This window comes from Thunnus maccoyii, chromosome 4 (assembly GCF_910596095.1).
Source record: "Thunnus maccoyii chromosome 4, fThuMac1.1, whole genome shotgun sequence".
NCBI classification, from domain to species: Eukaryota; Metazoa; Chordata; class Actinopteri; order Scombriformes; family Scombridae; genus Thunnus; species Thunnus maccoyii.
In genome coordinates, this window is record NC_056536.1 from 32,599,646 (window position 1) to 32,627,455 (window position 27,810).

At 39.9% G+C, this 27,810-nt stretch overlaps 1 protein-coding gene across 6 annotated transcripts in view; it reads left to right on the top strand.

Annotated features, from left to right (window-relative positions):
• slc6a8 (solute carrier family 6 member 8) overlaps positions 1–27,810 on the top strand; it is a 54,894-nt gene that overhangs the window by 15,837 nt on the left and 11,247 nt on the right. For all 6 annotated transcript variants that reach the window (XM_042407887.1, XM_042407881.1, XM_042407883.1 and 3 more), the window contains 5 exons: positions 15,247–15,378; positions 18,422–18,689; positions 23,974–24,106; positions 27,147–27,281; positions 27,794–27,810. The exon at positions 27,794–27,810 is cut by the window's right edge and continues 87 nt beyond it. In XM_042407887.1, coding sequence (XP_042263821.1) covers positions 15,247–15,378; positions 18,422–18,689; positions 23,974–24,106; positions 27,147–27,281; positions 27,794–27,810 — 685 coding nt within the window. The remainder of the gene's footprint in view (positions 1–15,246; positions 15,379–18,421; positions 18,690–23,973; positions 24,107–27,146; positions 27,282–27,793) is intronic.

Genomic DNA, 27,810 nt, shown 5'->3' on the forward strand with positions numbered 1-27,810 from the left:
CAGACTATAAGCACAGATAGATTCTGGCTCACTGAGCTTTAATCACTTTCTGATGTCAAGCTGAACTCCAGCTGCTGCTTCAAAAACACGTCAAGCATCATATAACTGGTTTCAGTTTATCTGATAACAAGATCCGCTGCTAGCGCATATCCTGAGGCTGCGCGGCTCCCTCACACTCCAAACATAGCACAGCAGGCCACTCGGCAGGTTTAAATAATTGTGCAATAGGGCAAATGTTTTTAATGCACTCGACGCACTTTATCCAGTGGGTCATTTGATGTTGTTGCTGGTTTCCCTGTAGGTGAAAGTGTTTTATCTACGGTGTTCTTATGTGTTAGATTTTATTATTATTGTTTTATGCTTTTATGATTAGTTTATGGGCTTGATATTACCTCTCTGTTTTATACTGTGTTTTTCTGTTTTTGTTTAAGTGAGCTCACAAGTGAGACTAATTCCAATCAATTATGTTGATATGGCAATAAAGTATTGAATCTTTTTTGGTGAAATCTGGATCTTCAGGTCATCAATGTTTGACATGTAAGAGCTGACAGACGGCTCTCATCTGTTCACTAACACACAATATTAATATATCTCATAAAATTACAACTTTATCCTTCTTATCTTTATCTTACACTGATACATCATCCATAAGATTAAATTCTCAGATAATTTTGGCCGTGCTGATGTATCCGTCGGGCCTTTTTAATTAATCAACGTATTGTTTTGCATCAGCTGACTCTAAAGCTCAGCTGTCAGAGCGTCCTTGAACACACCAGCTGATTCTCGGCTCTCGACATCAGCAGGCAGGCTGATTTCTGGTGTCTCGACTTGCAGATAGAAACAGTTTAATCAGGACTCGTGACCTTTGACCTCTAGTTAAGTCAAGTCAATATTAATTATATGGCACTTTTCACACACAATGGTGGCTCAAAGTGCTTAACGTCAGTATGAAAGTAATCGATCAACGTGATAAAATCGTTTAAAGCAAACACACACACACACAAACGTTGAACAGTTGTCCAGCCACACACTCAGGTAAGAAACTGGCCGATCATGAACCTGAGAAAACAGAGAATGAGGAAACAGTAGTGACTGATCTCAGCTCATCTGGTAGTTTGTTTCCAGAGAGACTCGTCCGTGTAGACTGATGGAGGCTGATGGTCATAGTGTGATGTGGTGGTTTAATAATTTCCTTTTATGGAGAGATTTATGGAGTCGACCTGCTGCTGCTTATCTACCTGCTCACCTGCAGCAGCTCTCACGACACACTCGGTGTTCATTCCTCTGCTGCAACATCCGTCCGTCTTTACTTTCATTCTTCATTTCAGTTTCCTCATCAGACAGTCTGTTTTATTTATTTACTTCCTATTCTCCTTTTTTTCCCGTCTGTCTGTCTCCTTTTATCATGTCGTTTTCTTTTTGTCTTTCCTTTCTTCTTCTTCTTTTTCGTCTCATGTCCCGGTCCATCCTCATCCTCCCTCCCCTCCTCTCCACACAGTCTCTCTGATTTATTATCCTGCAGAGTGTGTGTGTGTGTGTGTGTGTGTGTGTGTGTGTGTGTGTGTGTGTGTTACAGTCACCCCACCAAGGACAGGCCATAACACACACACACACACACACACACACACACACACACACACACTCAGAGAGAGAGAGAAGCTCGTTCTCTGCTTCACTGATTATAAAGTGACCTGCAGCTCAGTGTTCATCTTTCAGAGATCAGTGATGTCCTTGGGCAACCACGCTATAATACACTCTGTGTGTGTGTGTGTGTGTGTGTGTGTGTGTGTGTGTTCTCGTACTCCTATCTTTGTGAGGTTCAGTTTTGAGTTTTAGACCTTTACAACTGAGAACATTTTGTCTTCAAAGTGCTGTTGAGGGTTGAGTTAAGTTGTATTATGTGTCAAGTCACTAAAGGTCCTCATAAGTATAGAAGTACAGGTCATGTGTTTGTGTGTGTGTGTATGTGTGTGTTTGTGTGTGTGTGTGTGTTATCTTCTTTCTCTCCAGTTGAGAGAGTTTTATTGACATGATAACATAATGACACACAGTCTGACGGATCTGCATGAAGACTCACATTCAAAACTCTGTGTGCGTGTGTGTGTGTGTGTGTGTGTGTGTGTCTGTCACATGACTGTTGGGCCGTGTGCAGACTGGTTTCAGAGCTGCGTCACAAACAGCTTGTTCATTCATATCAGTCAGACAGCTGCAGGTTCACTGCAGAGGTTCTGATCCACAGCAGACACCTGCACACAAAAAGGTCAACCTGCTTCACCTTTTGCCAAAATGCGTCGTTTAGTTCATCGCCATCGGACCGCGCCGGCAAATTAAATCCATAAACCCCCTCACCCCTCACTGTGGTTCTGTATAGTTATGTTGATACTTCATTAGCCTGTATGTTTGGTCTGTGTGAAGACATCCAAAACATCAATAACTGACAATCAATAGTGTAATTATTGGTGCACATTATGAAACTTAATTCACCACTTCGGAGCCACATGACTCACTAACATGTGAGCTGAGTGTTTGGATACTTTGTTACACGTGATATTTATTATTTTCCTATTAAGATTTTATTTAATTACAAGACAAAATATTACAAACAAACAAATAAGGACACAATTAGGGTTGTTATACATATTGTGCTTTTTGTGGTATTCTGTTATTTATTTCCTGGTCTGCTGTCGGATGTTAAACATGGTTGAACATTTGTATAAAATGCTGCCTGAAAGTCAAAAGTCAGGGCTTCATCCTGCTCTGAACGCTTCATTTGCGATGGTTGTTTTTCTACATTGCTGACGAGCTGATGTTGACTCGTCATACACGCTCATAAACAGCCGTCCGTTTCCGTAGTCTCGGTTGCTAAGGTGGTTGCTAAGGTTTTTCCATGTGTTGTTCACCTTGTCCACCTTAAAGAGACAGGAGCCTGAACTGTGGGGCTGCATAAAGGGCCAGTATAAGATAAATAAGATCTTCCAGCTGGAAATGTGCAGATTGTGTCCTTTTAACATAAAAGTTAAGTTACATGTTGTGTTTCTGTGAGTTTCCTGACCTGACAGTTCACCCAGTGGTCGTCCAGGTCTTTTATTTCAAAGAGTTTTTTGAGAACAACAGCTGTTCTCTCCATGTTTAACAGATCAAGATCGTCCTCCAACTAATCACTTACTGGAAAGCAGGATGGTTTACTCTTTTTCCAGTTCATCAGGATTATTCTTTTTGCTGAGACACATCCCAGCGTGAAAAGATGGTTTGTAGGAAATGAGCGTAATGTTTCAAATTTCTGGCCCAGCAGACAAACCACAGGACTGGAAAAAACTGGAAAATTGGCACATAAGATATCATTAATACCCGATACTAACGTGGTCCAAATAATTTGAACCTCTCTGACAAAAGATGTAATACAGAACATCTGCTTCCCCAACCATGCCAGCATTGGTGAGCATAATTCTCTAATGGGAGCTCTGTAGAAAATTATATACTGAATTACTTTATATTTGCGCATTTAGAGGGTGGAGGAGATTAAATTTGACACCCTTTTCATAACCACAAATTCGAGCCACTAATCAATACGACCTGTCAGTTAACTGCTAAAAGAGCCTGAAGTATCCGTCCTGTTGCTATGGTTACCTGAGTTAAACACATGATTTTCATCAGACGGCCAATCAAAAACCATTTTCTCCTCAATTTCCCTTCAGCTGTTCCATGTGCTTTGTGCTGCATGTCTCCATGGCAATGAACTGCTGCTCAGGGTCAGGGGTTAAAGGTCAGGGCTAGGGTGGCCATTAGTCAGAGCTATTGTTGGGGACTGATAGTTAGTGTGTGTTTGTGTGTGTGTGATTTCTGCGACTGGCTGCCAAGTGTGACATCATCATCCCTCGCACCACGTGGATGAGAGATTAACAGGAGTGGCCTGTAATCTTTTAATCCTGTTGACAGACCTCACTGCTCCTCCTCCTCCTCCTCCTCCTCCTCCTCCTCCTCCTCCTCCTCCTCCTTCTTCTTCCCCTGAGGATGTCCCACGGACCCCGGTCCACCTGCCAGCCAATCAGAAACCAGGATGTCCTGTTGCCGGGGGTTAATTTAGTTTAGGGTCTGAATATTTTGGGGGTCTGAGAGGTCCTTGTTAATGCTCAGAGGTCACTTAGGAGTTTTAGTCATCACTTAGAAAGGTATCAGTGTCCGAGAGGAGGTTGCAGGGGTCCTTTAGGGGTGCTTATTGGTCCTTTTAAAATATTCCAGGAATTCTTGAGGATTTTCAACAGGGCCTTGAAGAACTTCCAGAGGTTACTGAGGGGGTTTCAGTGGTAGATGAGGTTCAATAGGTCCCTGACTAGGTTCCAGTGACCCTTGTAGAGTTTCCAAAGGTCCTTTTTAAAGGGTTTCAGAGATCCTAGAAGATATTCCATATTTCCTTGAGGATTTCTAGGGGATAGAAGAGGATACAGTGGTCCTCGAAGAGTTTCCAAGGGTACTTTTCTTATCATTTCGTCATTTGGCAGCGACTTACAAGCAAGGCAAGACAATGAAACGTTAGAGAACAGGTACAAGCGCAATGAGAGAGAGCACTAGACAGAAGTAAAGTAAGAAACGACTGGAAGTAGACAAGTGCAGAAGAAATACTATAAACAAGAAAGAAGTGCAACAATCAACAGTGCTGAGGTGTTCAAGGAAGAGCTGAGCTTTCAGGCGTTTCTTGAATGCACCAGGGGAGTCATCAGACCGTATGGAGCTGGTAGTTCATTCCACCATCGCGGAACTACAAACCAGACCAAAGAGTCTGGATAGTGATTTCGTACCAGGAGGTGATGGTAATACCAGACATTGTTCATTTGCAGACAGGGAGGGGACATGTGGACCTGATAAGTGACTCAGTGTAGGAGAGTGTCTTTCTATTTGTTGCCTTGAAGGCGAACGTCAAAGCTTTGAACTTAATGTAAGCTGGCAGCAGGAGCCAGTGGAGGGAGATGAACAGAGGAACCTGGTCCATCTGCCTGCCAATCAGATACCAGAATTTTCTGTTGCTGTGGTTAATTGAGTTTAAATATTTTGAGAGTCTTTGAGGATGTTCCAGAGGTCACTTAGGAGGTTCTAGTGTTCCTTGACACAGTATCAGTGCTCTAGAAGAGCTTCCACGTGTCCTTAAGGAGTTCTTATGCATCCTTGAAAATATTCTAGCGCTCTTTGACAATATTACGGGGATCCTTGAAGAGTTTTTAAGAGCCCTTTTAGACTTCAATGGATCCTGGAACCCCTAATTAGATCACTGAGAAGTTCTAGTGATCCTTGGGAGCTTCCAAGGGTTATTGAAGGGGCTTCAGAGGTAGCGGAGGTTCAATAGGGCCTTGGATAGGTTTCCGTGACCCTTGAAGAGCTTCCAAAGGTCGTTGAAGTGTTTCAGGGGTCCTAGAAGATGTATCAGATGTCCATGAGGATTTTCCAGAGGATGGACAATGATACAGTGGTTCTAGAAGTGTTTCCAGTCATCTTTGAAGGGTTTTCAGGTTTTCCATGGGTCCTTGGGGGGCTCCAGTGTTCCTGGAAGAGGTCCTTGAGTTCAGCTCAGTCTCCTACAGATTGATATCAGTGGTTTGTGTTGAAAGTCTGATTCAGCAGCAGCTTAACTAAAGGATCTGAATACTTCTTCCACCACTGCCAGTAATGTAATATTGTAATAAAGGTCAAAGTGTTAAATTTTCCAAGAAGCAGAGTTTCTCTGACGGCTTTGAACTCTGCAGGACTTCAACAACAAGCAGCTCTATGACTTAATCTGTTTGTATTCAAGGTGAAACAAGATACATTTATGATTCTGTTCAAAATTATGTAGACCGACAATTACAGTCCTACATTACTGCTGAATTTGTTGAAAATAATCATAATTTAAATCACAGATATTTTCCCCGAATCGTTCGGCCTTCGAGTGCTGGTATAACGTCTATTTCCACATTATCATCACTCCCCATTCTTTTCTGAGCAGAGTCTGGTGCAGATACAAACATAATATCTATATACACATAATAATAAGTGTGTTCCAGGTGAGAAGTTTGACTATCCTGCCTTTGGTTGAAAGTTTTCATCACATTGTACACAGTTTGACATGTTACCATTATGTGTTGTGACTCCCCATTCTTATCTTTGTAGAGCTTGATTTGAATTTTGCATTTGATAAACGAATAATAATGGTAAACCACAACGTGGTTCAGAGTTTGGAAACCTCCAGCTTGAGTTCATTGAACCCGGCAGTTAGGTGCTGAGTCATGTTTGGTACAGGTGAGATAATCCTTTTTTCTATACAGGTGCGTATGTGGGCCAGTCGAGCTGCAGCAGCCTGCCAGAGGGAGATAAACTTAGCTAAGCTAAGTTAGCATTTGGCAGAAAGTCTTTGGCTCAGGTCACTGAGGTTTTTGGCAGACGGACTGACAGAGAGCTGGAAAAATGATGTTTTAGTCGTCTGCTTTTTAAAAATTTCCTTTAGTTTCAGTGACTGATAGCTGGTTAGCTGGATGTTTGACGGCTTTGTCACTCATGAAAGAGGCCGTGTTATGAAGAGCTGCTGGAATTATGTTGATTTATCAATCGTTTTAGCAATTTATTTGGTAAAAAAAGACAAAAATTAGCTTCTCAAATGTGAAGATTTTCTGCTATTTTCTTTTATATAATTATAAACTGAATATCTTTTGAGTTTGAGGCTGTTAATCGGACAAAACAAAACATCTGAATATGTCACCTTGGATTGTGAACTTATTTTTCTAAGAAGTTCAAATTAAAAGTTTATTGGCCGACCAACAAAAAAATGAAACAAAAAACAGTTGACATAAAGGGTATTTTTGAAAGAAAAGGAGAAAAACATAACAAATAACATAAAGGTGTCAAGACTAAAACGTAAAATATGATTTACATTTATCATTACGGTGTGCTTTCAGATCAGAGATTCAGCTGCTGAACAGCTTCAAATGTCAGCAGTCCAAATTAAAAACAACTTATCAATAAATCAAATGAGAAAAATAATAATTATTGTTCATATAATGCACCTACAAATACCCCATTTACACTTCATGTGTCTCAGAAACAACGCTAAATCTAATTTTCATGTTTGAAAATATAATAGAGACAACAACATCAACATGAGAGTGAAAATCAGTGGTTAAAACAACAAACATGTCGGACAGCGGCTCATATCAACTGTCACTAATTCATTCTGTGAGTAACTTGATGACAAAATGAAACTTGTCTGTTTCTGTGCCTTTACTGGACCAAAGGTCATTAGTGAGGGAAGTAGGTCAACTCTGTACCACTACTGTACAATCAGACTGTTTCCGTAGTTTAGACAGAATGAGACGTCTTCGTTCTGGCTTCGTGTCAGTCTCAGGAGTTGTTTTCATTCAGATCAGATCAATAATTGAAGACAATCACTTTTATTTGGATCAAGTGGCTTTGTGAGAAATGTGAGCCAAAGTCAGACAGCTGTTATCTTTATGTGTCAGATACATATTTTATCAACATTATTATCTTCTGCTGCTGTAAATAGTAAAAGTATCATAAAGATTCGTTATCAGCAGATAATCATTATTAATGGGTTGGGATCAGGGCCAGAAACACCTGGTCAGGATATATATATAGTTATTATCATTTTTATCAGTAGTATTACTGTTATTTTGTCTCGTGTTGGAAGTGCTGATTATTTTGAACGACACGTGCTGAAGACGTCAATATAATCACCTGGTTAACACACCTGAAGCATCAGTGTGTGCAGTAAAAAACTGATGATGATGATGATGGTGGTGGTGATGATGACGATGCTCCTGCTGTGTCATTAGCCCTGTTATCAGTCCCTCCGCCTGTCAGTACTTAGCCCAGTGACTTACCCCGGATTAGCCAGCTTAGCTAGCTAACTGTAGCGCTGCAGCTTAGCGCGCTAACTGCAGCCGCGACTCTATTTCTGTTTCTCTGTCTCACTTTCAACTCTGAACAAACCACGTGTGACACCAAACAGATCAGGCCATTATGGTTTCACCTTCTGCGGTCGCCGATCCAGTAATAGTTTTTGGACAACAACGGAGGTCTACGGCACGGAGGAATAAGATATATCAGGCTTTGATTGTTAGTAGATCAGTTCATTGTTGGTTTGGATCCAAACATGAGATTTGTTGACAAGAGGGAAAATATAGAAAATCACCAGTTTTTCATGTAGTGGAATGGAGAAGAAAACAACAAGGACAGTTTTTCAAGTCTGTCTTAAACCAACAGTCAGGAGCCCAAATGAACATTAAAGCTGTTTTTCTTGCTGTAATCATTCCTCCTGTTCATACTGACCATTAGAAAATCCCTTCATAATGACCTTACAATGGAAGTGATGGAGGACAAAATCCACAGTTAATGTATTTAAAAGTTTATCTGAAGCTAATATGAAGCTTCAGCGTCCAAATGAGTCAAATCAAGTAGATATCTTTCAACGTTACAGTCTTTTTAGTGCCAAAGTTCCTCCTTTTGTTACTATACTTCCACCTGCAGCTCAACAGGGAAACACTGTCCGAGGAAACACAAAGAGGGAATTTGATGCTAAAGAGACTGTAAATGTGTCAGATATCCACTTGATATGACTAACTCAGACTGCTGAAGCTGAATAGAAGCTTCACAGAGACTTTTAAATGTGGACACACTGTGGATTTTATCCTCCATCACTAACATTTAAAGCACATTTGAAGGATCTTTTAATATCCAGTATGAACAGGAGGAATGATTACAGCGAAGAAAACCTCTTTCACTGCTCATATGGACACCTGACTGCTGGTTTAACACACCTCTCTTACATCTCTGACACCGAAATCACAGCTGCATCCCCCAATCAGGTGTCAGGTCAAACACAGATACACAAATAAAAACAGAAAAACACTAAATTTATACACTATTAAATATAAATATACAGTATAAAATGACAAATAGCGAATGTACAATTTATGAATAACAAATTCTAAGTATAAAACTGTTCTATTATGTTACGTAACATGGTGTTTATTCCTGCTACCCTTTAGTTTTATGTGTTTGAATGAGACATGATGGAGCTGCTGGTGTGTTGAGTTAACAGTTGGTGTGTGTTTCAGTCGGAGTGTGTGTGCAGCCGACTGTGACGAGGCCAGAGTACTCTGTAATCCCATCAACACTGAGTTACTGATGAGCTAACGGCATTACACCACTTAGCTCTGAGGCTGCGTGTGTGTCTGCGAGCATGTGTGTGTGTGTGTGTGTGTGAAGGGGATTTTTATTGAGCTGCTGACATGCCCCCCCCTTCACACACACACATCTCCTCCCCCTCCACCCCTCTTCTCTCTCTTTCTCTCTGCAGTTGTGAGTCACCATCAGCTCGTCGTATGTTTTCATGCTAAAGTATTGTTTTGTTGGCAGTGTGTGTATCACAGCAGCATGCTAACGCTAACCTGCGTAGCTTTAATCTGCGTCATCAGTGATGGTGTGTGTGTGTGTGTGTGTGTCTCATACATCATCAGCTGCCGCTACACGAGCTGCTTCTTAAGTCGCCTCGCTCCATCCTGAGGTGTTTCTGTCTCACTGAATACTGGATGCTGATTGGCTGGCTCAGTCACTTCATTTTCTTTTTTTTGTCAAAACAAATAAATCTAAAAAAAGAGGTTTTATGCTCTTAAAACCAGGCTGTGGAAGGAGGTTTTTAGATAATGTTATTTAACAGCAAGTCAGGGTGATACGGCCAAAAATATTGTCAAATAAAATAAATATTTCTTTTCATATTGATTGATATCGATAACGATCACAAGATGCATTTAATACCACTGAAGAAGTTTAGGATTGAATCTTAAATACATTTATTTACAGTGGTGTTTTTGGTTTAAACATAATAACCATTATACCTGTAGAGAACTTGAGCTCTTATCAGACGGGATAATGGCTGAACAGGCGGACATGAGCATCTGCTGCTGGAGTTTGACAGTCAAACTACCACAAGAGTCTTGTTTGCGTGCTTGAATGCTAATGCTAGTGCTAGCAGTTTATGACCAAAGACTTTGGTTTCCTGTATACTCAGTGGGAGTGAAACAGGTTGGTTGTGTTTCTTTGTTGTCACAGGTCGCCTGCATCTTTTACAACAAACATCCATCTGCTCTTCATCCAGCTTTAGAAATCTGAACCAAATCAGAAGTGTCGTACGACCTCTCTTTGCCACAATTTCCTCGTCCTGTGTGGACGTTTGTCTTTCCTCGTGGTCATCCATTTTTAATGTTTCCAGCATGTGTTTTTTTTTCTTTGTTTTGGCCCGATACGTGTCAGCCACGTCACCCTGTTGCTGTAGCCTGAGTGATTATGCAGATGAGGGTCGACCCCGAATGCAGAACAGAGACGTTTATCATAAGTTACTCATCAGTTTATCAATAAGTTCCAATTAAAGCTCCGTTCAGACAGGATGAACATCACAGGAGGAAGTTGAACTCTGGCTCTGGACGGCATTTTAACCACAGGGGATTTACAGGATCTGGTCTGTAATAGACGTGGACTTTCAGCAGGACGAAGCTAAAAGCCTCCTGAGTTATCAGGTGTACTGAACATAACGGTGATCTTAATGGACGGAGTCTCTCTTTCTCTCTCTTCGTATAAAAGCTCAGTGTGTAATGGCAGCCGCTGTTATGTAACTCCTGGCATGCATCAGCACCCTCCTCCTCCTCCTCCTCCTCCTCATCCCCATCCTCCTCCCTCTCCTGTCCTCTCTCTCTCTCTCCTCTCTCTCCCAGTATCATTCCAGTTTGATTCCATTCATACCAGTTTGCAGTGGCACTGTGACCCAGTTACCCCCTGTGGTGTGTGTGTGTGTGTGTATGAGGACGCCTCCATCACACCAATTAAAATACCATCAACACAGAGACAGAGAGAGAGAGAGAGAGAGACAGAGAGAGAGAGAGAGAGAGAGAGAGAGAGAGAGAGAGAGAGAGAGAGAGAGAGAGAGAGAGAGAGAGAGAGAGAGAGAGAGAGAGAGAGAGAGAGAGAGAGAGAGAGAGAGAGAGAGAGAGAGAGAGAGAGAGAGAGAGAGAGAGCTTCCCTAATTGTTCATTCATGTCTCTCGCCACCAGTTCAGAGGGAAGGGAATAAGAGGAAGATGATTCATTCATTACATTCCAGTTTCCTTATTTACATAAGCTGTCAGTCATTTCACAGACATATTGAAGGTCACATGGGTCACTCCACTTTATGATACTATCCCAGTTGCCCTCCCCCATCCCAGTCTTTGGTTTTATTGATCATTAGCAACATCTTGTTTCAAAAACTCCATGAAGCCCCCAGCTTTCCTTTCGTAATGTATCTTAGTTTTTCCAGAGCAACACATCATGATAGATCCTTAGAATATATTGATTCATACTTGGTTTGTTCACATGCTTTTGCTCTCTTAGCTTGTAAGAGACACAAGTCTATCAGTCTATTAGTAGTCAGTCACTCTTCTTAGTAATAAAATCACTTGGATAAATACCCAGGAGGCACACCTTTGGCAAACAATTTTCATCTTTGTTATCTGGCTAACTGCGTCAAGAACCTCTGCTGAAAGTGTAGGTTGCTGCCTTTCTTGTTCATTTAGACATGATGATTTATTCATATATATGTTTTGTAGCCTCAAAATTCCCCAAAACTCTTAATTAAGTCTAACCGGGATGGCACCAAATACTCAACGTTTGATCAATAAAAAGGACGACATCGTCAGCGTAAAGTGATATCCGATGTTCTGACTCACCTACTGAGATGCCTGATATAGATGGAGAGCCTCTAATAGCCGTAGCAAATGACTGCTAACGCAAATAGCAATGGGCGGACGGGGGTAACCTTGACGTGTAGATCTGTACAGTGAGAAGGGTGTAGAAGTAATATTATTTGTCACTACCTCGGCTGTTGGGTTCTTATATTTCGTCCTAATCCATCTGAGGAAGCCTTCAGCTGTTCCAAACCTCTCCAACACTGGTCGAAAGCCTTCTCTGCGTCTAGGGACAGCAGTGGATATTAAGTACCCTTCTAACATTATGAAAAGCCTGCCTCCCCTGGATTAAGCCGTTTTGATCACATTTCATCTTGTCCGGCGGTAACTCTTCACGAGGTCTCGCCAGACGTCTCGCCAGAGTCTTGCATAAGATTCTGCTGCGTGTGCTGAGCAGTGAGTTAGGTCTATATGATTCACAGCCAGTTGAAGCCTTTCCTGGTTTCAGCAGCAGAGTGATTAGTTCCCCTTTGAGAGGTGGTGGCAGGACTTCCCTTTTGTATGACTCCAACAGCACATCCAAGAGTGGTTCTATCAGCTTATCTTTAAATTGTTTATAAATCTCTATTGGAAGCTCGTCTGGACCAGCAGCCTTTCCCCTCTTCATGCTGGTGATGGTTTCTGAGAGCTCATCAGCCTACAGTTTAGTAGTAGTATAGTACAGTATTGTCTCTAAAGCATTATTTACCTGGCTGTTGTTCTACTTGATTAGTTGTTTGGTCTATAAAATGTCAGAAAATTGTGAAAAACGTCAAATCACTGTTTCCCAAAACCCAAGATCATGTCTTCAAAAGTCCACAACCCAAAGATATTCAGTTTATTGTCATAGAGGACTAAAGAAACCAGAAAATATTCACTTTTGAGAGGCTGGATTTAGATAATTTTGACATTCATTTCTTAAAAAATGAGAAAATAATGAATTTAATAGTTGGCAACTAATCAACTAATCATTGCAGCTCTGAAACTCTGATTAAAGTCTGATGTCCTCTAATGTCAGTGTTATCTTCTCTTAATAATAACATGTAACTTGATTCATGGACACCATCAGGATGTTTTTATGTATGGTGGCTCATGACCTGCTTCTGTTTGGTGCACATATGTCTAATAATTAAATAATTGTTTGTGGATTTGGTGTCAGATTTCTCACCTGCTGACAGCTCGTTCAGCTCATCGTGTCTGTATAATCCAGAACGATTCCCACATTTACAACCAGTGAAAATAAACTAAACAATATTTAAGGAGCATTTCCACATTTTCAGTCAAATTCTCTCACTTCCTCTTCATTCATTTTCCAAACGTTTGACTCAGAGACAGAAAGGGACAGAAATAAAGAACGTCTTCTTTCCTTCATTCATTCATTGATTCGTGTTTTGACTCAGTTCAGTCAGGACTGAATATGAACACAGGAAGTGAAATGAGACTTTTCTTCATCCTTCATTCGTTCATTCAGAGACAGACAGAGAGAGTTTGATGGAGAGATAAAGGATGAGACGGACGGCGGGATGAAGCTTCACTTCCTTCCTGTTCGGTTACATAAAGCTCCCATCGTGATGCTGCTGAAATAAACATGAGACCTAAATTACAACCAGAGTCAGTCTGACTTATTAAAGACAGGCAGCGTTAAAGGACCAAGCCACCATTTAAATGTTTTACTTCACTTTCCTGCTGATTGTTTCCCAAATTGATTACTTTTCTTCAGACTGCAACTAGTTACACTTTATTTCTTTGTTATTCTTAATTCTCTTTTGATTTGGATATATCAAAGCATTGCAGAAATAATGTAGAAGCCAGCTGCTATAAAGAATAATTTGTAATAATAAATAAGAAAAAGCAAATGAGTTCAAATAAATATGATAAAATACAATAAAAATGCAATTATAACAATTTAAATGCATAACATAAAAGCAGCACTTGATTTCTATGAAGATCAACCTGCAGAGATGTGAAACTTTCTGCAGATACAGTTCAGGTGGTTTTCTGTTTAATTGTGTTGAAAAGTCTCCTTGTTGTTGCATTCAAAGACATCTGAGATTAGATTTTTTATAGTCTGATAATCAGACTGAACGTCCTGTTTATTTCTCTTCATTCTTCTTCATGTCAGCTGTTTTCTGTTTGGCAGGACGGTTGTTTTGCTTCAAGCGATCATCAGCTGTGACTGATGTATTCATCATGATGACAATATTTTCAGTGGACACAGAAGCTGTTGAGGTTGTTTACGGAGCTTTATAGTGAGTTTCAGCTCATCGTTTATCTGTCCGGCTGCAACTTTACCGTTCTGGTTCATTCTCAGCGTCTCATAGCGTCATTTTCAGATAAAAAAGCTGTAAAAAGCCGCTGAACACTACCTGCTCAGCACCAAACAGAGACAGTTAGCTGTAGACTAACTGCTGAACATAGTGGAGCGTTTAGTAGCTAAAGAGCCAGATATTTCCCTCAGGAGTTGGTAGAGAGCAAAAACAGCTAAAAGAGAGTGAATAATGGACAGAAACACGACTCCACATGAATGATAATGTTGCTCCGTAACTGCTGGATGTGGAAATAAGCAACTAACAAGTTCAACATATCAACTTAAAGATAATGATGAGTCAGTGCTGTGTTCATCATCATCATCATCAGTTAATGCAGATTTGATCTGTTGAGAGTTGTTCCTTCTGTAAGTCGACTTGAACAACCTGTTCAGCTGCAAACATCCACACTGGAGACATTTTACTGTCGTCATTTTTCTAACGCCGAGTTCAGGTCATGTTGTTCTTACAAGCAGCCAAGTAGGAAAACTGTTCATCCTCAGAGTCGTAATTCAGAGTTGTTGGATATTTCTGACAGCGATGATGTCTCCCAGCTGGCAGGACGAAGCACAGAAGTATCAACAAACCGCCATCACAGACAGTTATTTCTTTTACAACTGATTCAGCTACTTTAAAACGAGCTATAATGTGTTTATTTGTATCTGGTTTCACCTAGTAACAGTAGTTAATTTTAAATATGTGACTACGAGCTTAGCAGTAGAGATATTCCTGCTCTTCTAATTTTGCCGACATGTGAATTAGGGCTGCAACTAACGATTCATTTCATTATAGATTAATCTGTTGATTATTTTATAGATTAATCTAAAATGTCAGAATTTTATCAGTGTTTCCAAAAGTCCAAGATGACGTCCTCAAATGTCTTGTTATGTCCACAACTCAAAAATATTCAGTTTACTGTCATAGAGACTAAAGAAACTAGAAAATATTCACATTTAAGAAGCTGAAACCATTTTCCTTAAAAGTGACTCAAAGGAATTAATCAGTTATCAGAATAGTTGGCGACTAATTGATTACTTGTTGCAGCTCTAATGTGAATGCAGCATTAATCCCATTAATTTGTTTCTCCAGCGAACATCCTCCCATCAGCAGACATGTTTATACAAGTCTCAGTTATTAAAATGTCTGAGTGTTCTTGAACGTCACACCACAGGTGTGTAAACGTGTCTCCGATTCCTCCCGCAGGCGTCTTCCTGATCCCCTACCTGCTGATCGTGTTCGTCGGAGGAATCCCCATCTTCTTCCTGGAGATCGCTCTGGGTCAGTTCATGAAGGCCGGCAGCATCAACGTCTGGAACATCGCGCCGCTCTTCAAAGGTGCAGTAAATGATGTGTTTCACTATATTTTATAGACTGATTCCACTATTTTGTCGTCTGAAAAAGTTCCCGAAACCTCGGGAAAGTTTGCAAAGATGGATTTTGTCTCCAATGATTTAGACTGTAGTCACGTTTGTGGGGAACATCTTCAGGGCCAATATGGAGCGTAGGAAATGTTACAACCACCAAGGCATATTTCCACGTACATAATGGCACGTGAGTATTGTATTAAGAACATAAACTTTACAATTTCTTATGATTAGTTACCTGCATGGATCAATACTGAGTCCACATGTTCAGAGTTCTTCTCTCCAGCAGTGTGCTGGTAAAGTTGAGTTTAGAAGATGTGGACTCAGTACTGAACCGTGCAGGTAACCAATCGTAGAAGACTGTAAGTCCTAAAGGGGATTAAGGGAAGTTTCTATAAGTAAAAATGAATACTTGTTGCTTTTTTATAGACTGATTCCAGTATATTTATAGTCTTTCTTTATAAATGTGTCTAATTTTAGGTCTGTGGATAAATACAAAAATAAATAATACCAACTGAATACCCCCCCATCCACCCCACCCCCCTACCTTAGGGCTCATGATAGAGTATTCTTATTTTCAGCTGATTATGCACTAATTAAAACATACTTATGAATATTAATATTAGATGCCACTAAATTCTACACACTGGTCCTTTAACTGCATTTTACACTCAAAACTAGTTTTATTAATAGTTTTTATTCTCAAGTTTGTGAGTAAAAGTGAAGAATTTTTACTTTTATCTTTCACTTAAGTCCAGTATTTGACTCTTAGCGGTTTGATAAATACAGACTCTGAAACTCACCTTCAAACAGTCAGGATAAAATATTTTCTTTACATCTTTAAAGAAAATTAAAGATGTAAATCAGGGTTCAATATTCAATAATATGTCAGATAAACATCAAAAATGCACTAAAACTCTGATGTTTTGGTGCCAAAACGCTTTGCCGACATGTGTTTTGCACAAAAAAAAAAACCCCTTCACGTGGCAGGCGAGGTTGCGTTGCCGTGGCAACAGACATAAATCCATGCAGTAAGCAGTTTAGGTGAGTTTGAGTGGACACGTCAGTCTGCAAACACACATTCAGCTCTCCGCTGAGGTTTATCTGGAGGTGATAATCTGTGATCCTGCTGTACGTGCCTGCAGACACGGCTGGAAAACTACCACACGCACACACACACACACACACACACACACACACACACACACACACACACACACACACACACACACACACAATGATAAATAAATCTCTTTTATGTCGCCTGATTCCTTTATATCATTGTTAGCTCAGCACACACAGTTTATCAGCTGTTTGATCTTTACAGGTGACCACATGACTCTAATTAATTGTATTTTTAGCTCAGTTTACTACACGGACCTTCCTTCAACCTTTAAACCTCCGGCTGTGTTGACTGAGCTCCACCTTCCTTTACATTCATGCAACGCCAACAGTCAACACGCTGAGATATAGATATATAGATATATATTAATGGAGTCATACCAGCTGTGGAGCTGAACATGTGTAGATCGACCTGAGGGCGGCGCTATAGAGGAAAGGTCATGTAGTCATTAAAATCTAAAGGGTTCATCCTCTGGAGAGAAAGAGTATTCACAGTAAATCAGGTCTGTAGTTATGTGAAAGCAGTGGGTCTGTGGGATTATGGGAAACGGCGTCCATTAAAGGCCCCTAAAAACAGAAATGCCGTGAATGCTATAGACAGTTAATGAAGTAAATTTGGAGTTTAATCTATTTTACTTTGTTTGGATGTTTTAATGAAATTTAAATTTTTATGTTGATTTATATGTAGGTTATTTATTTGTTGATTAGGACAGGAGGTCTTTATTTTCATGCTCATATGGATGAATAAACTGAACCTTTGAACTTTATCTAAACACATGGAGCGAACAACATGACACACTGTCATGTTGTCCTGAACTTTACTGAGTAAAGTTGTTTCAAGGCTGGATTATTAGTTATTAACTTACTACAGATGTCAGAGGGGATTTTAATGAGGTTTTTTTTTCTTCTTGAAAAGAACCTGGAAGATTTGTTTTTACTTCAGCTCAATATTAAACTTGACTCAAAGAAAGACATTAAAGCACATCTGTGCTAAGCTGGCTAAGTTTAAAAGACATTTTTCTCTCTTTTTTTGGTTCTCTGTCCACATTCGTCACCAATGAAAACCACTGGTGGAAAATATCGAAGTACATTTACCCAAGTACTGTACTTAAGTACAATGTTGAGGTACTTGTACTTTACTTGAGTATTTCCATGTGATGCTACTTTCTACATGTCAGAGGGAAATATTGTACTTTCTACTCCACTACTACTCCCCTTTGGAGGGGCCCGACCCCTAGGTTGGGAACCAGTGGACTAAACTAGCTAACTGTATATAAAGTAGTTGAAACTAGCTCCACCTCCAGCAGCTACAACAGTAACATGCTGCTCTAACACTGATGCTTCACTATTAATAATCTAATTTTGATCGCTCATTTTAAAACCATCAAAAGCCTGAAACTTCCTCTTTCACAATTAAAGACGTCCAGCAGCTCAAAGAGCATAATCCCTCCTGTAGGCTTTTAATTTAAAACATCTGCAGGAAGTGTAGCATCGACTGTAAATAATCAGTGAGTGAAAATATAACTTCTGTAAAACAGCAGAGTGCTGAGTAATGTCGACGTGTCAGTGCGGACGCGGTCTCTGTCTCTGAAGTTCAAACTTTATTGTGGTTTAACAGTAACTGGACATGTGATGCTGACAGGTGGGACTCCTTCGCTTTACAGGAGTTCAGTTTAGTTCAGGGTCAGTCAGACTGGATGTCACTGCGGCTCATAAACGCAGTAATGCAGATTTACAGCTTCGACACTGTTCCATAAACAGGACCTCATGTACTCAACAGTTGACTTTGTGATAATTATGTTTCATAATTGATGAGTTAATCAGCATCTGTCATTGGTCAGTTTGTTAAGAATGAGCTTCGTGTCTAAAACGATTCTCCTGCTGGTCTTCAGGTCTGGGTTACGCCTCCATGGTGATCGTGTTCTTCTGTAACACCTACTACATCATGGTGTTGGCGTGGGGCTTCTACTACCTAATCAAGTCCTTTAACTCCATCCTGCCCTGGTCCACCTGCGACAACGAGTGGAACACACCCAACTGCATCGAGATCTTCCGTCACCCGGACTGCAACAACGCCAGCCTCGCCAACCTCACCATCAGCGGCAACATGACCTGCGCCGAACTGGCGGACGCCCGATCGCCCATCATCGAGTTCTGGGAGTGAGTTCTGTTTTTTTTTTTGTTGGGTTTATGTTGACTAAAGTTTAGGTTTGATGAATGTTGTGGTTGTGTTGGACTGGTTAGCTCAGGTTTTGGTTTGTCATTAAACAACTAACACGTCGACTTTTACACAAGTTCAGCAGGAAAACCAACAAACAAAAGCACAGATTCACACAATAAACATAAAACCTGCACATGCAGGAACACAAAACAAACAAATAACAAAGTGCTACATATAAAACTGAAACATGAAACAAGATAAAAGCACTAAAACTTAATAGAGGTTCTGCCCCAGATAATGATGTCAGATCAGTTGATCATAGAGTCATAAATTCTTGTTGTGATTGGCCCAGAGACGCGACACACTGCACGTTAGACCTTGTCCAATTAAAGTTCAGATAACAACTTGATCGTTAACAGCACTGACATCATCGTTCCTCTTTCTCTTCTCCATGTTTACAGTTACAGAGCGCTCTGTGCTCCTATTGGTCAACCTCACCCTGCAAGTTAAAATACTCTGCACGGGATGAAACCATTAACTGTTGTCTCCCATGCTCGTTGTGGTTCCTGAACGCCCCACGATTATTTTAGTTCCTGAACATAAAGCCATAAATCCAGCAGCAATATCCACTATTTGCTATATGTAGCTGTATAGAGAGCTTCGGCTCATTGTTTAGCTGTTCCTGAACGCCCCACGATAGTTTTAGTCCCTGAACGCCCCGCTGCTGTTGTGTCGCAGCTCTATCTGGCTGATATTAGATAATCTGCTCCCAGCATTAATTTTCTTGCTTGTGGAATATTCCTGAGAGTTCGTTGAGCAGGTTTGTTTATTATTTTCTGGTTTTAATGGATTCTGTTCTTGTTATTTGTCTGTCAGCGTTTTTTTTTTCCTGTTAGTCTGTTGATGGTGGTTTTAAAAAGCTGAACATGTGAGCTTTGTTGTTGTTAATGTTGGGTTGTTATTGTTGCAGATCATGTTTTATTGTAGCAGCAGCTTAACCTTCTCATGGTGTAAATCTCTTTATCCCTCTCTGAAATATGCTGGTGTGTGTTTTTTCAGCACAGCTAACTGACCTGCTGAGTTCTCCACAGCTACAAAACCCAAAACATCAACACAATCCACGTGGCAGCAATGAAGCATGATGGGAAAACTATTAACAGTCTTACACACTTATTAGTCAGTGTCAGATCATTATTAATTAGTTACATTTTAAGGCTAGAGTATATATATTTATATCTGGGGCTTTTTAACTGAAGGAACTTTTCCATCTGGGATGTTTTTATAAACTTTACCTGCATTTGAACCACAGGAACCTTCATGGGTCATTTATTTTGACTCAGTCCACACAAACCAAATATGTGGATTCATCCGCTGCTGAAAGTAGTCCCCAACAAATATACACTATTTCCTCCTGTTTATTTGTTAAAAACTACCGGCTGTGTTTTCATTGTTGGTTTTATCTGCACATGAGGTTTGTTGACAATAAGAAAAAAAAAAAGGAACAGCAGGTTTTTCCTTTCATTCTAGGTCATAAAATGTGTAATAGTTAGATGTTTTGTGGGTCTAATTCAAAGCAGTTACTATAGTTACACTGAAATAGCTTTCTAGATATCAGCTTTTACCATATTTATACAGTCTGGATGACTTCTGTGCCACTCATCACAGTTCCTGTTTCTTTATTTTTGTAATTTTTTTGACGCCTGACTGATTCCTGTTAGTCTGCACACTTGTTGTCACGACATATTTCATTTCATTCATTTGTTTATAAGGACAACACACATTAATGAACATTTCTGTAAACGTATCAGTGTTTCAACTGCAGCTCTTTGGCCAGATGTTCTGAATCCAATGACGTGACGGTTAAAAATTACAAACCAAAGGCAACAAGACGCCATAAAGCCTGAAACAATATCCACTATTCACCATATTCAGCTTCATAGTGAGTTTCAGCTCATTATTTATCTGTCCGGCTGCAACTTTACTGTTCTGGTTCTCAGCGTCTCATAGCGTTGTTTTCAGAGAAAAAGCCGCTGTTCAAACAGACACAGTTAGCTGTAGACTAGCTGGTGAACATAGTGGAGCATTTAGCAGTTAAAGAGCCAGATATTTCCCTCAGGAGTTGGTAGAGAACAAAAACAGAGCTAAAAGAGAGTGAATATTGGAGATGATGTGTGAGTGTTGTGTTCACTGCTTGTTTCTGCTGGAAACTAGTGGACAAAACATCAGATAATGCAGGTTTAAGGTTGAATCGTTGTATTCGACAACAAAGTGTGTCGATTCCTTGTGAACTAACTGTTAAAACGTACTCTAAAGGTTGGTACATAGTTTGGGATTGACACACAGCTCGTCAGATTACAAGTAAAGACTTGACTCTTGACTCAGTTTGTTGTGAATCATGAGGTGATTCACTGACATCCTGATCTAATTTTGAGTTGTTTATGTAGACAGAGTGTGTTTGAATAGCATGATGTTGTGGTTTAGATTTTTCCTGCAGATAAATCACTTACAGTGTGTTTTTGTAGGTTAATTAACATAAACAGTTAAGTCTCATTCAAATGTCTTTTGTTATGAATCACAGGAATCTTTTCTCAGTATTGAGGCCTGAAAATTCTTAGAACATGCGTGAGAACGTTCGTGTGAAGAGAAGGTGCCCTAGTACATTTACTCAAGTACTGTACTTAAGTATAATGTTGAGGTTCTTGTACTTTACTTGAGTATTTCCATGTGATGCTACTTTCTACATTTCAGAGGGAAATATTGTACTTTCTACTCCACTACATTTATTTAACAGCTTTAGTTACTTTTCAGATGAAGATTTGACACAATGGATAATATAACAAGCTTTTAAAATACAACACATTGTTAAAGATGAAACCAGTGGTTTCCAACCTTTTTGGCTTTTGACGTCTTACAAAAAGCAGTGTGTAGTCGGGGTCACATTTCACATGTCTATGAGTTGTTAACAGCTCCACCAAATAGTGATTTTTCCCTCTAAACTTCTCACATGCTTTCATTTCAATAAATGTTCAAATGATCCAATATTTCAGCAAAAATCAAAGATTAGAGAAAAAGTCCAAAAAACTGAAAACAGATTTGTGTATCAGAACTTTGTTTTTTCTTCTTTCCTCTCCCATTAATCATCTCACCACCCCTCAGATTTATCTGCTGACCCTTTGGAGGGGCCCGACCCCTAGGTTGGGAACCACTGGACTAAACTAGCTAACTGTATATAAAGTAGTGTAAACTAGCTCCACCTCCAGCAGCTACAACAGTAACATGCTGCTCTAACACTGATGCTTCACTATTAATAATCTAATGATGTCATATATAATAATATATCAGTCAGAGGGACCAAACCACTACTTTTACTGCAATACTTTAACTACATCAAGCTCATAATACTTATGTACTTTTACTGCAATACTTTAACTACATCAAGCTCATAATACTTATGTACTTTTACTGCAATACTTTAACTACATCAAGCTCATAATACTTATGTACTTTTATTTAAATAGGATTTTTCATGCAGGACTTTTACTTGTAATGGAGTATTTTTACATTGCTGTACTGGTACTTTTACTTCAGAAAACTTCTTCCACTACTGGTTGTAAGAAACAACTATATAAGATCATACCACATTATTAATAAAGCAATAGTAAATAACTGACATATTGTTTTATATACTCTGATTTAAGGTGAAGGGAATTATACGTTTGAGTTCAACCAGCAGCCGCCGTTTGAAGCTGTAGTTCCTCTAACAGCCACTAGAGCGCTCAGTAGTTAATTTTACTTCTTCTGTACAATACTGAGGCTTAAAGAGGGCTGTACGTCTATATTTGGGGACACGTTTGTCTTGACTGACATGTTTCTAAGCCAATCACAGTCAGCAGTAATAGCTCTGAACAGGATGTCCTTACAGGCTGTGTTGTCATGGCAGGCTATTAAACCAACAAGCAGTTAACGAGGTGAAAGGGCTCATTAGGCGACAGAGCTCATTAGTATTTCAATTTAGAGTCAGGTCAGCGGCGCTCGACCTCTGAGGGGTCCGAGGGAGGAGAAGAAGCAGGAATGGACGTTCACTAAACTCCTCCTCTAAACAGTGATTGTCCGATCATAGCTTAGCAACCGTTACTAGGCACGGCAGGTCCGTCAATCTTTGAGGGAAAGATGAATTGTGAGAAATCTCCTGTTTGGCAATTACGTCATCATCTTTCAGTGTTGGTATTTGTTTCTTTCAGCGTCTGAGTTGAGGAGGAATTTCCTGAAAGAACTCATCTTTTATAGGTGATTTACAAAGAAGTTGTTATATTTTCCATGAAACTAAAGATATAAAACCATTTCTGTTTATTGGTTCTTACTGCTCCGTGTTTTCTGTCTGTGTTAGCCTTGAACAACCGTAATGCAAATTAAGAATTTTTCTCTGTTTGTCTCAGAGACGCTTTATATTAAAACCAGTTCAGATCAATCATTCGCAACAAGTCAGGTTGCTAATCTATGGCTAACAGCTACGTTACTGTCTGTGAACAGATTAAACGTGACCGGTGTTTTGTTTGCTAACGTTAGCTAACTTAACTCACAACATTAGCTTAATGTGAATGAAAAAGAACAAGACGTAACTCACCGGACGCACCCAGGACGCTGTGTTTGGTTATTTTATTGGAGTTTCTTTTTGAGCTACAATCGTAAAGTGAATGTTGTTCTTCAAAAAGTTGGATGAGCTGATTCCTGATTGGCTGAAGAGAAATAACTACGTCCTTCAAATGTCTGCGTTTCAAACTGTTAAATGTTAGAAATATATAAATAATAATAACATTAATAATAACTTTATTTCTATAATACAAAAATACATTTTCTGATATGCAATTCTATTCATAAAATGCAACACAAAGTGCTCAACATACAGAAAAACAAAGACTCATAACATTTCACAATAAAATTGAATTAAAAGATGAAGTTAAATTAAAAAGACAGGATAAGAACAGATAATATAACAGGAAAGATAAAGATATTTTGGAAAGATCCACAGACCTGGAAGACAAGAAACAAGATATAACACTAATATGTACAACCAGATACAAGGCTATCTGTTTCAGTCTTTATGCTAAGCTAAGCTAACCACGTCTTGACTCCAGCTCCGTACTTAACGTGCAGACATGACGTTGATCCATCTGAACATCTCGCTCTCAGAAAGAAACAATAAGAGGATTTCCTAAAGTGTTAAAACTATTCCTTTAAGCTGTTCTTGTATTGATATAAATGTCCTTTTCTCTTTCTGTGCAGGAACAAAGTGCTGAACATCTCGTCTGGTCTGGATCAACCCGGAGAGATGAACTGGGAGCTCATGTTGTGTCTGGTGACCGTCTGGGTTCTGGTTTACTTCTGCGTCTGGAAGGGAGTCAAATCCGCCGGAAAGGTAACACACACAAACATACAGAATACACACTTTATATTTTGGTGACTATTTGGATTATTATAAATGTTTCTACAGTCTCAGGCAGCCACTGGTCACATGAACATCTGTTAGCCCGGGTCCAGTCCTCTGTATTACTGGTGATTAATTAATAATCCAGGCACAACACATGGCAGAATATACAGTACAACTGAAAATACAGTGTCTTCCTACCGTCAAAGCAGTCTGACAGTGTCCCAATTCATTACAAGGAACCTAATGATCAAAACTAATCAATTTCTTCAATTTAGACAGGCCGCCTTCAAAAATTGGTTGGGTGTGAAAGGGTTAATTAAACTAAATCTTAACCCAAAACTAAATTGTGACCTTGTTGGGACCAGATGGGAGGTGAGTTCTGTGTCCCCACAATCCTGTTAATACAAGAATATGAACATGTTTTATATTTATCAATAGATTAAACTTAGACTCTTTTTGGTCATTGTGTTCATTTTCAAAATAAAAGCTCAGTCACCAAAATGATCTAGGTATAATTTTTTAAAAAGATATGATGTCACCCTGCCTTCAAATCAGTGACAGATTAAAAGTGTCGTAAGTCCAGGAAAATAGTACATCACCTCCTAAATGAGGCTCAGTTTTAATAAAACAGTCTTAACCCTAAATTAAACTAAAATTACATTTATTTCCTTGCGGGGACCCGATGGGAGGAGAATCCCCACAGTGTCAGAGTGTAAACAGGTCTGTGACACTGTGGCAGAATAAGTGTCCACATGTTAGAAACCCTGCAGCCAGCGTAGTACTGTGTGTCAGCCTGTGAAGCGAGCTGACAGCTGGACTCATTACGGGCAATTACATAACACCGCTGAAGGTCAGAGGTCACCTGACAGCTGATTGATCAGCTTCCACACAGCTGCAGGAAGTCGATAAAAAAGAAAACTCAAATCAAATCAAGCTGTGCAGTTTTTGGAAGGTGTGTGTGTTTTTTCTCTCTCTTTTGATAGAGGAAGGCTAGCAGTTTCCCTTTACTTCCAGTGTTTGTGCTAAGCTAGGTTAAACATATCCTGGAGCTCTTTAGTAGCACGATGCTCAGACGTGAAACTGATCCAATCTGACTCTGGAGAGGACGGAGAACAGGAAGAGTTCATAAAACGATGGGACTGTTACTTTAAAACTACAATCCTCAGTGTGTGTGTGTGTGTGTGTGTGTGTGTGTGTGTGTGTGTGTGTGTGTTTCACTGGCTTGTGACGATGACACTCGTACACACTGCTGTCACATGGCAGGCCAAGCGTTGCCATGACTGCAGGAAGGAGGGGTGATGAGGGGGGGGCTGTGAGGTGGCAGAATGTGATTGGCCGTCTGGCGGGAGGGCAGCTTGACTGCAGTGGGACGTGACTGAGAGACACCGAGAGAGAAATACTCATATCTACACGTGTACTGTATGTGTTCACTGTACTGTTACAGGATGAAAACCTCGTAACTCAACATCATTTGCATGTGGTTCAATTCACAGTGAAATTTTATTCAAATGTCATTTTTAACCAGAGAAAGTTCTTTGTACATGCATGAGAATGGATGTGTGAAGGGGGGAATTACTCAAGTACTGTACTTAAATACAGTTTATGAGGTACTTGTACTTTTACAGTCACTGATACTTGTGTATTTTACTTAAGTAGCACTTTTCATGCAGGACTTTTATTATCTCTATTGGTACTTTTACTGAAGTAAAGTATCTGAGTACTTCCTCCTCCGCTGGGGCTCAGACTTGACTGTAACACGGTTGTATTTAGTTAAAACTAATACAGTCTAATACAAGTTCAGTCCTGTTTAGGTGAAGTGTTGATTCAGCTTTTATACAGTGAATTTAAAGGTGTTGAAATGTAATATTTTGTCCATTATTATTACTCTTGGAGCCGTTTTCTAAACATGTCACCCAGTGCAGCGCTGTGGCTCACTGACATTATGTTTTTAATAGGTGTGTGTGTGTGTGTGTGTGTGTGTGTGTGTGTGTGTGTGTTTCTGGTCTCAGTCCAAGTCAAACAGTTCACACGCCTCTTCAATACCAACAGAAACCGTTTCTTGTTGTTGATCAGCAGCAGGAGTCTGAAAGCTGAGCGTCATGTCACAGCAGGGCGAGCGAGGCAGAGACACAAGACAGAAAGAGAGAGAGAGAGAGAGAGCTGCTCACACATCACTGTCAGCTGAAAACCTCCTAACCTACATGTACTTAGGCTGATGTCATTAATCAGAATTAAATACTTATCTGATGTTTAAAAACACAATTTATAGATGATTAATTAAAGTCGTATTTAGATGTAAATAACATCAGACCAACAATTCCTGTTTTAGTTCATGAATGTCCCACAGTCATTCAGTTCATGAATGCAACACAGTCGTTTTAGTTCCTGAACAGATAATGAATGACAACATAGTAAAACACATTAATAAACACTTATAATGTCCTTATATCTGCTTATAACTACATTGTGTTGTGTTATAAACATTTATTAACTGAGTATAAATGATATATAAGAGGACTTTAAGTTTACATTATGAATAATTTGAGGGAAGTTTTGATTGCACCAGGTAAATTAATTGTATAGTTTTATGCTTCATACTGACCTCAAAGACCTTTGTGTGTGTGTGTGTGTGTGTGTGTGTGTGTGTGTGTGTGTGTGTGTGTGTGTGTGTGTGTGTGTGTGTGTGTGTGTGTGTGTGTGTTAACCTGAGGTTGTGATGGATTCTGGGAGGAAAATGTCCTCCGCTGTGATTTGACTGAAACTCGCCTCCACCTGGCGCCAGAAGCTCTCCATGGTGCTGAAACTGAAACTGTGTGACCTCAGTGTGTGTGTGTGTGTGCGTGTGTGTGTGTGTGCGTGTGTGTGTGTGTGCTTGTGTGTGCGTGTGTGTGTTGACAGACACAGCAGGTCTCGTCTCCTTTTACTTTATTTCATCAGATCAGGTTCACGTTTGTTTTCGTTACCTGATTCTCACAGATGAAACGTGTGTGTGTGTGTGTGTGTGTGTGTGTGTGTGTGTGTGTTTCAGATCGTGTACTTCACGGCGACCTTCCCCTACGTTGTTCTCATCATCCTGCTGGTCAGAGGAGTTACGCTTCCTGGAGCCTACGACGGCATCATGTACTACATCAAACCTAATTGGTCCAAGCTGCAGGAGGCTCAGGTAAAGGTCAAACCGTCGGAGCTTTGGTGCACCGGACTCCGTTTAAACATTAACCCTCGTTAAACAAAAGCATGTGATTGGTGGAGCCAGAAACACTCGACACTATCTGCACTTTATTGTCTTTTTTACTTTTCTGCTTTTATTGTATTATATAAGTAATATATTATAAATTCAGCCTTGAACCTTGAACCTTGTCAAGTAGGTTTGCACATAGAAGGAATTTGCTCTGTTGTTTTGGTGCATAACAGTCAAAATCTACGAAGTGAGAGAAAACACAAGTATCACAAGTCAAATAATCATAAATAATATAAAGTAGAATAGAACTAAAGTATAAATTTACAATAAAAATACGTAACAAATGTACATTCTGACCAGGAATGTGCAAACGTTCACAGTGTAAATCAGGAATTTAAGTCTCACGCAGATTAGAGATTCAGCAGCGAAACGTCCTGGATGTTGAGCTGAGCAGTGAACGCATCAGAGCTGTGACCTTTGACCTGTGACCCCTGCAGGTTTGGATAGACGCCGG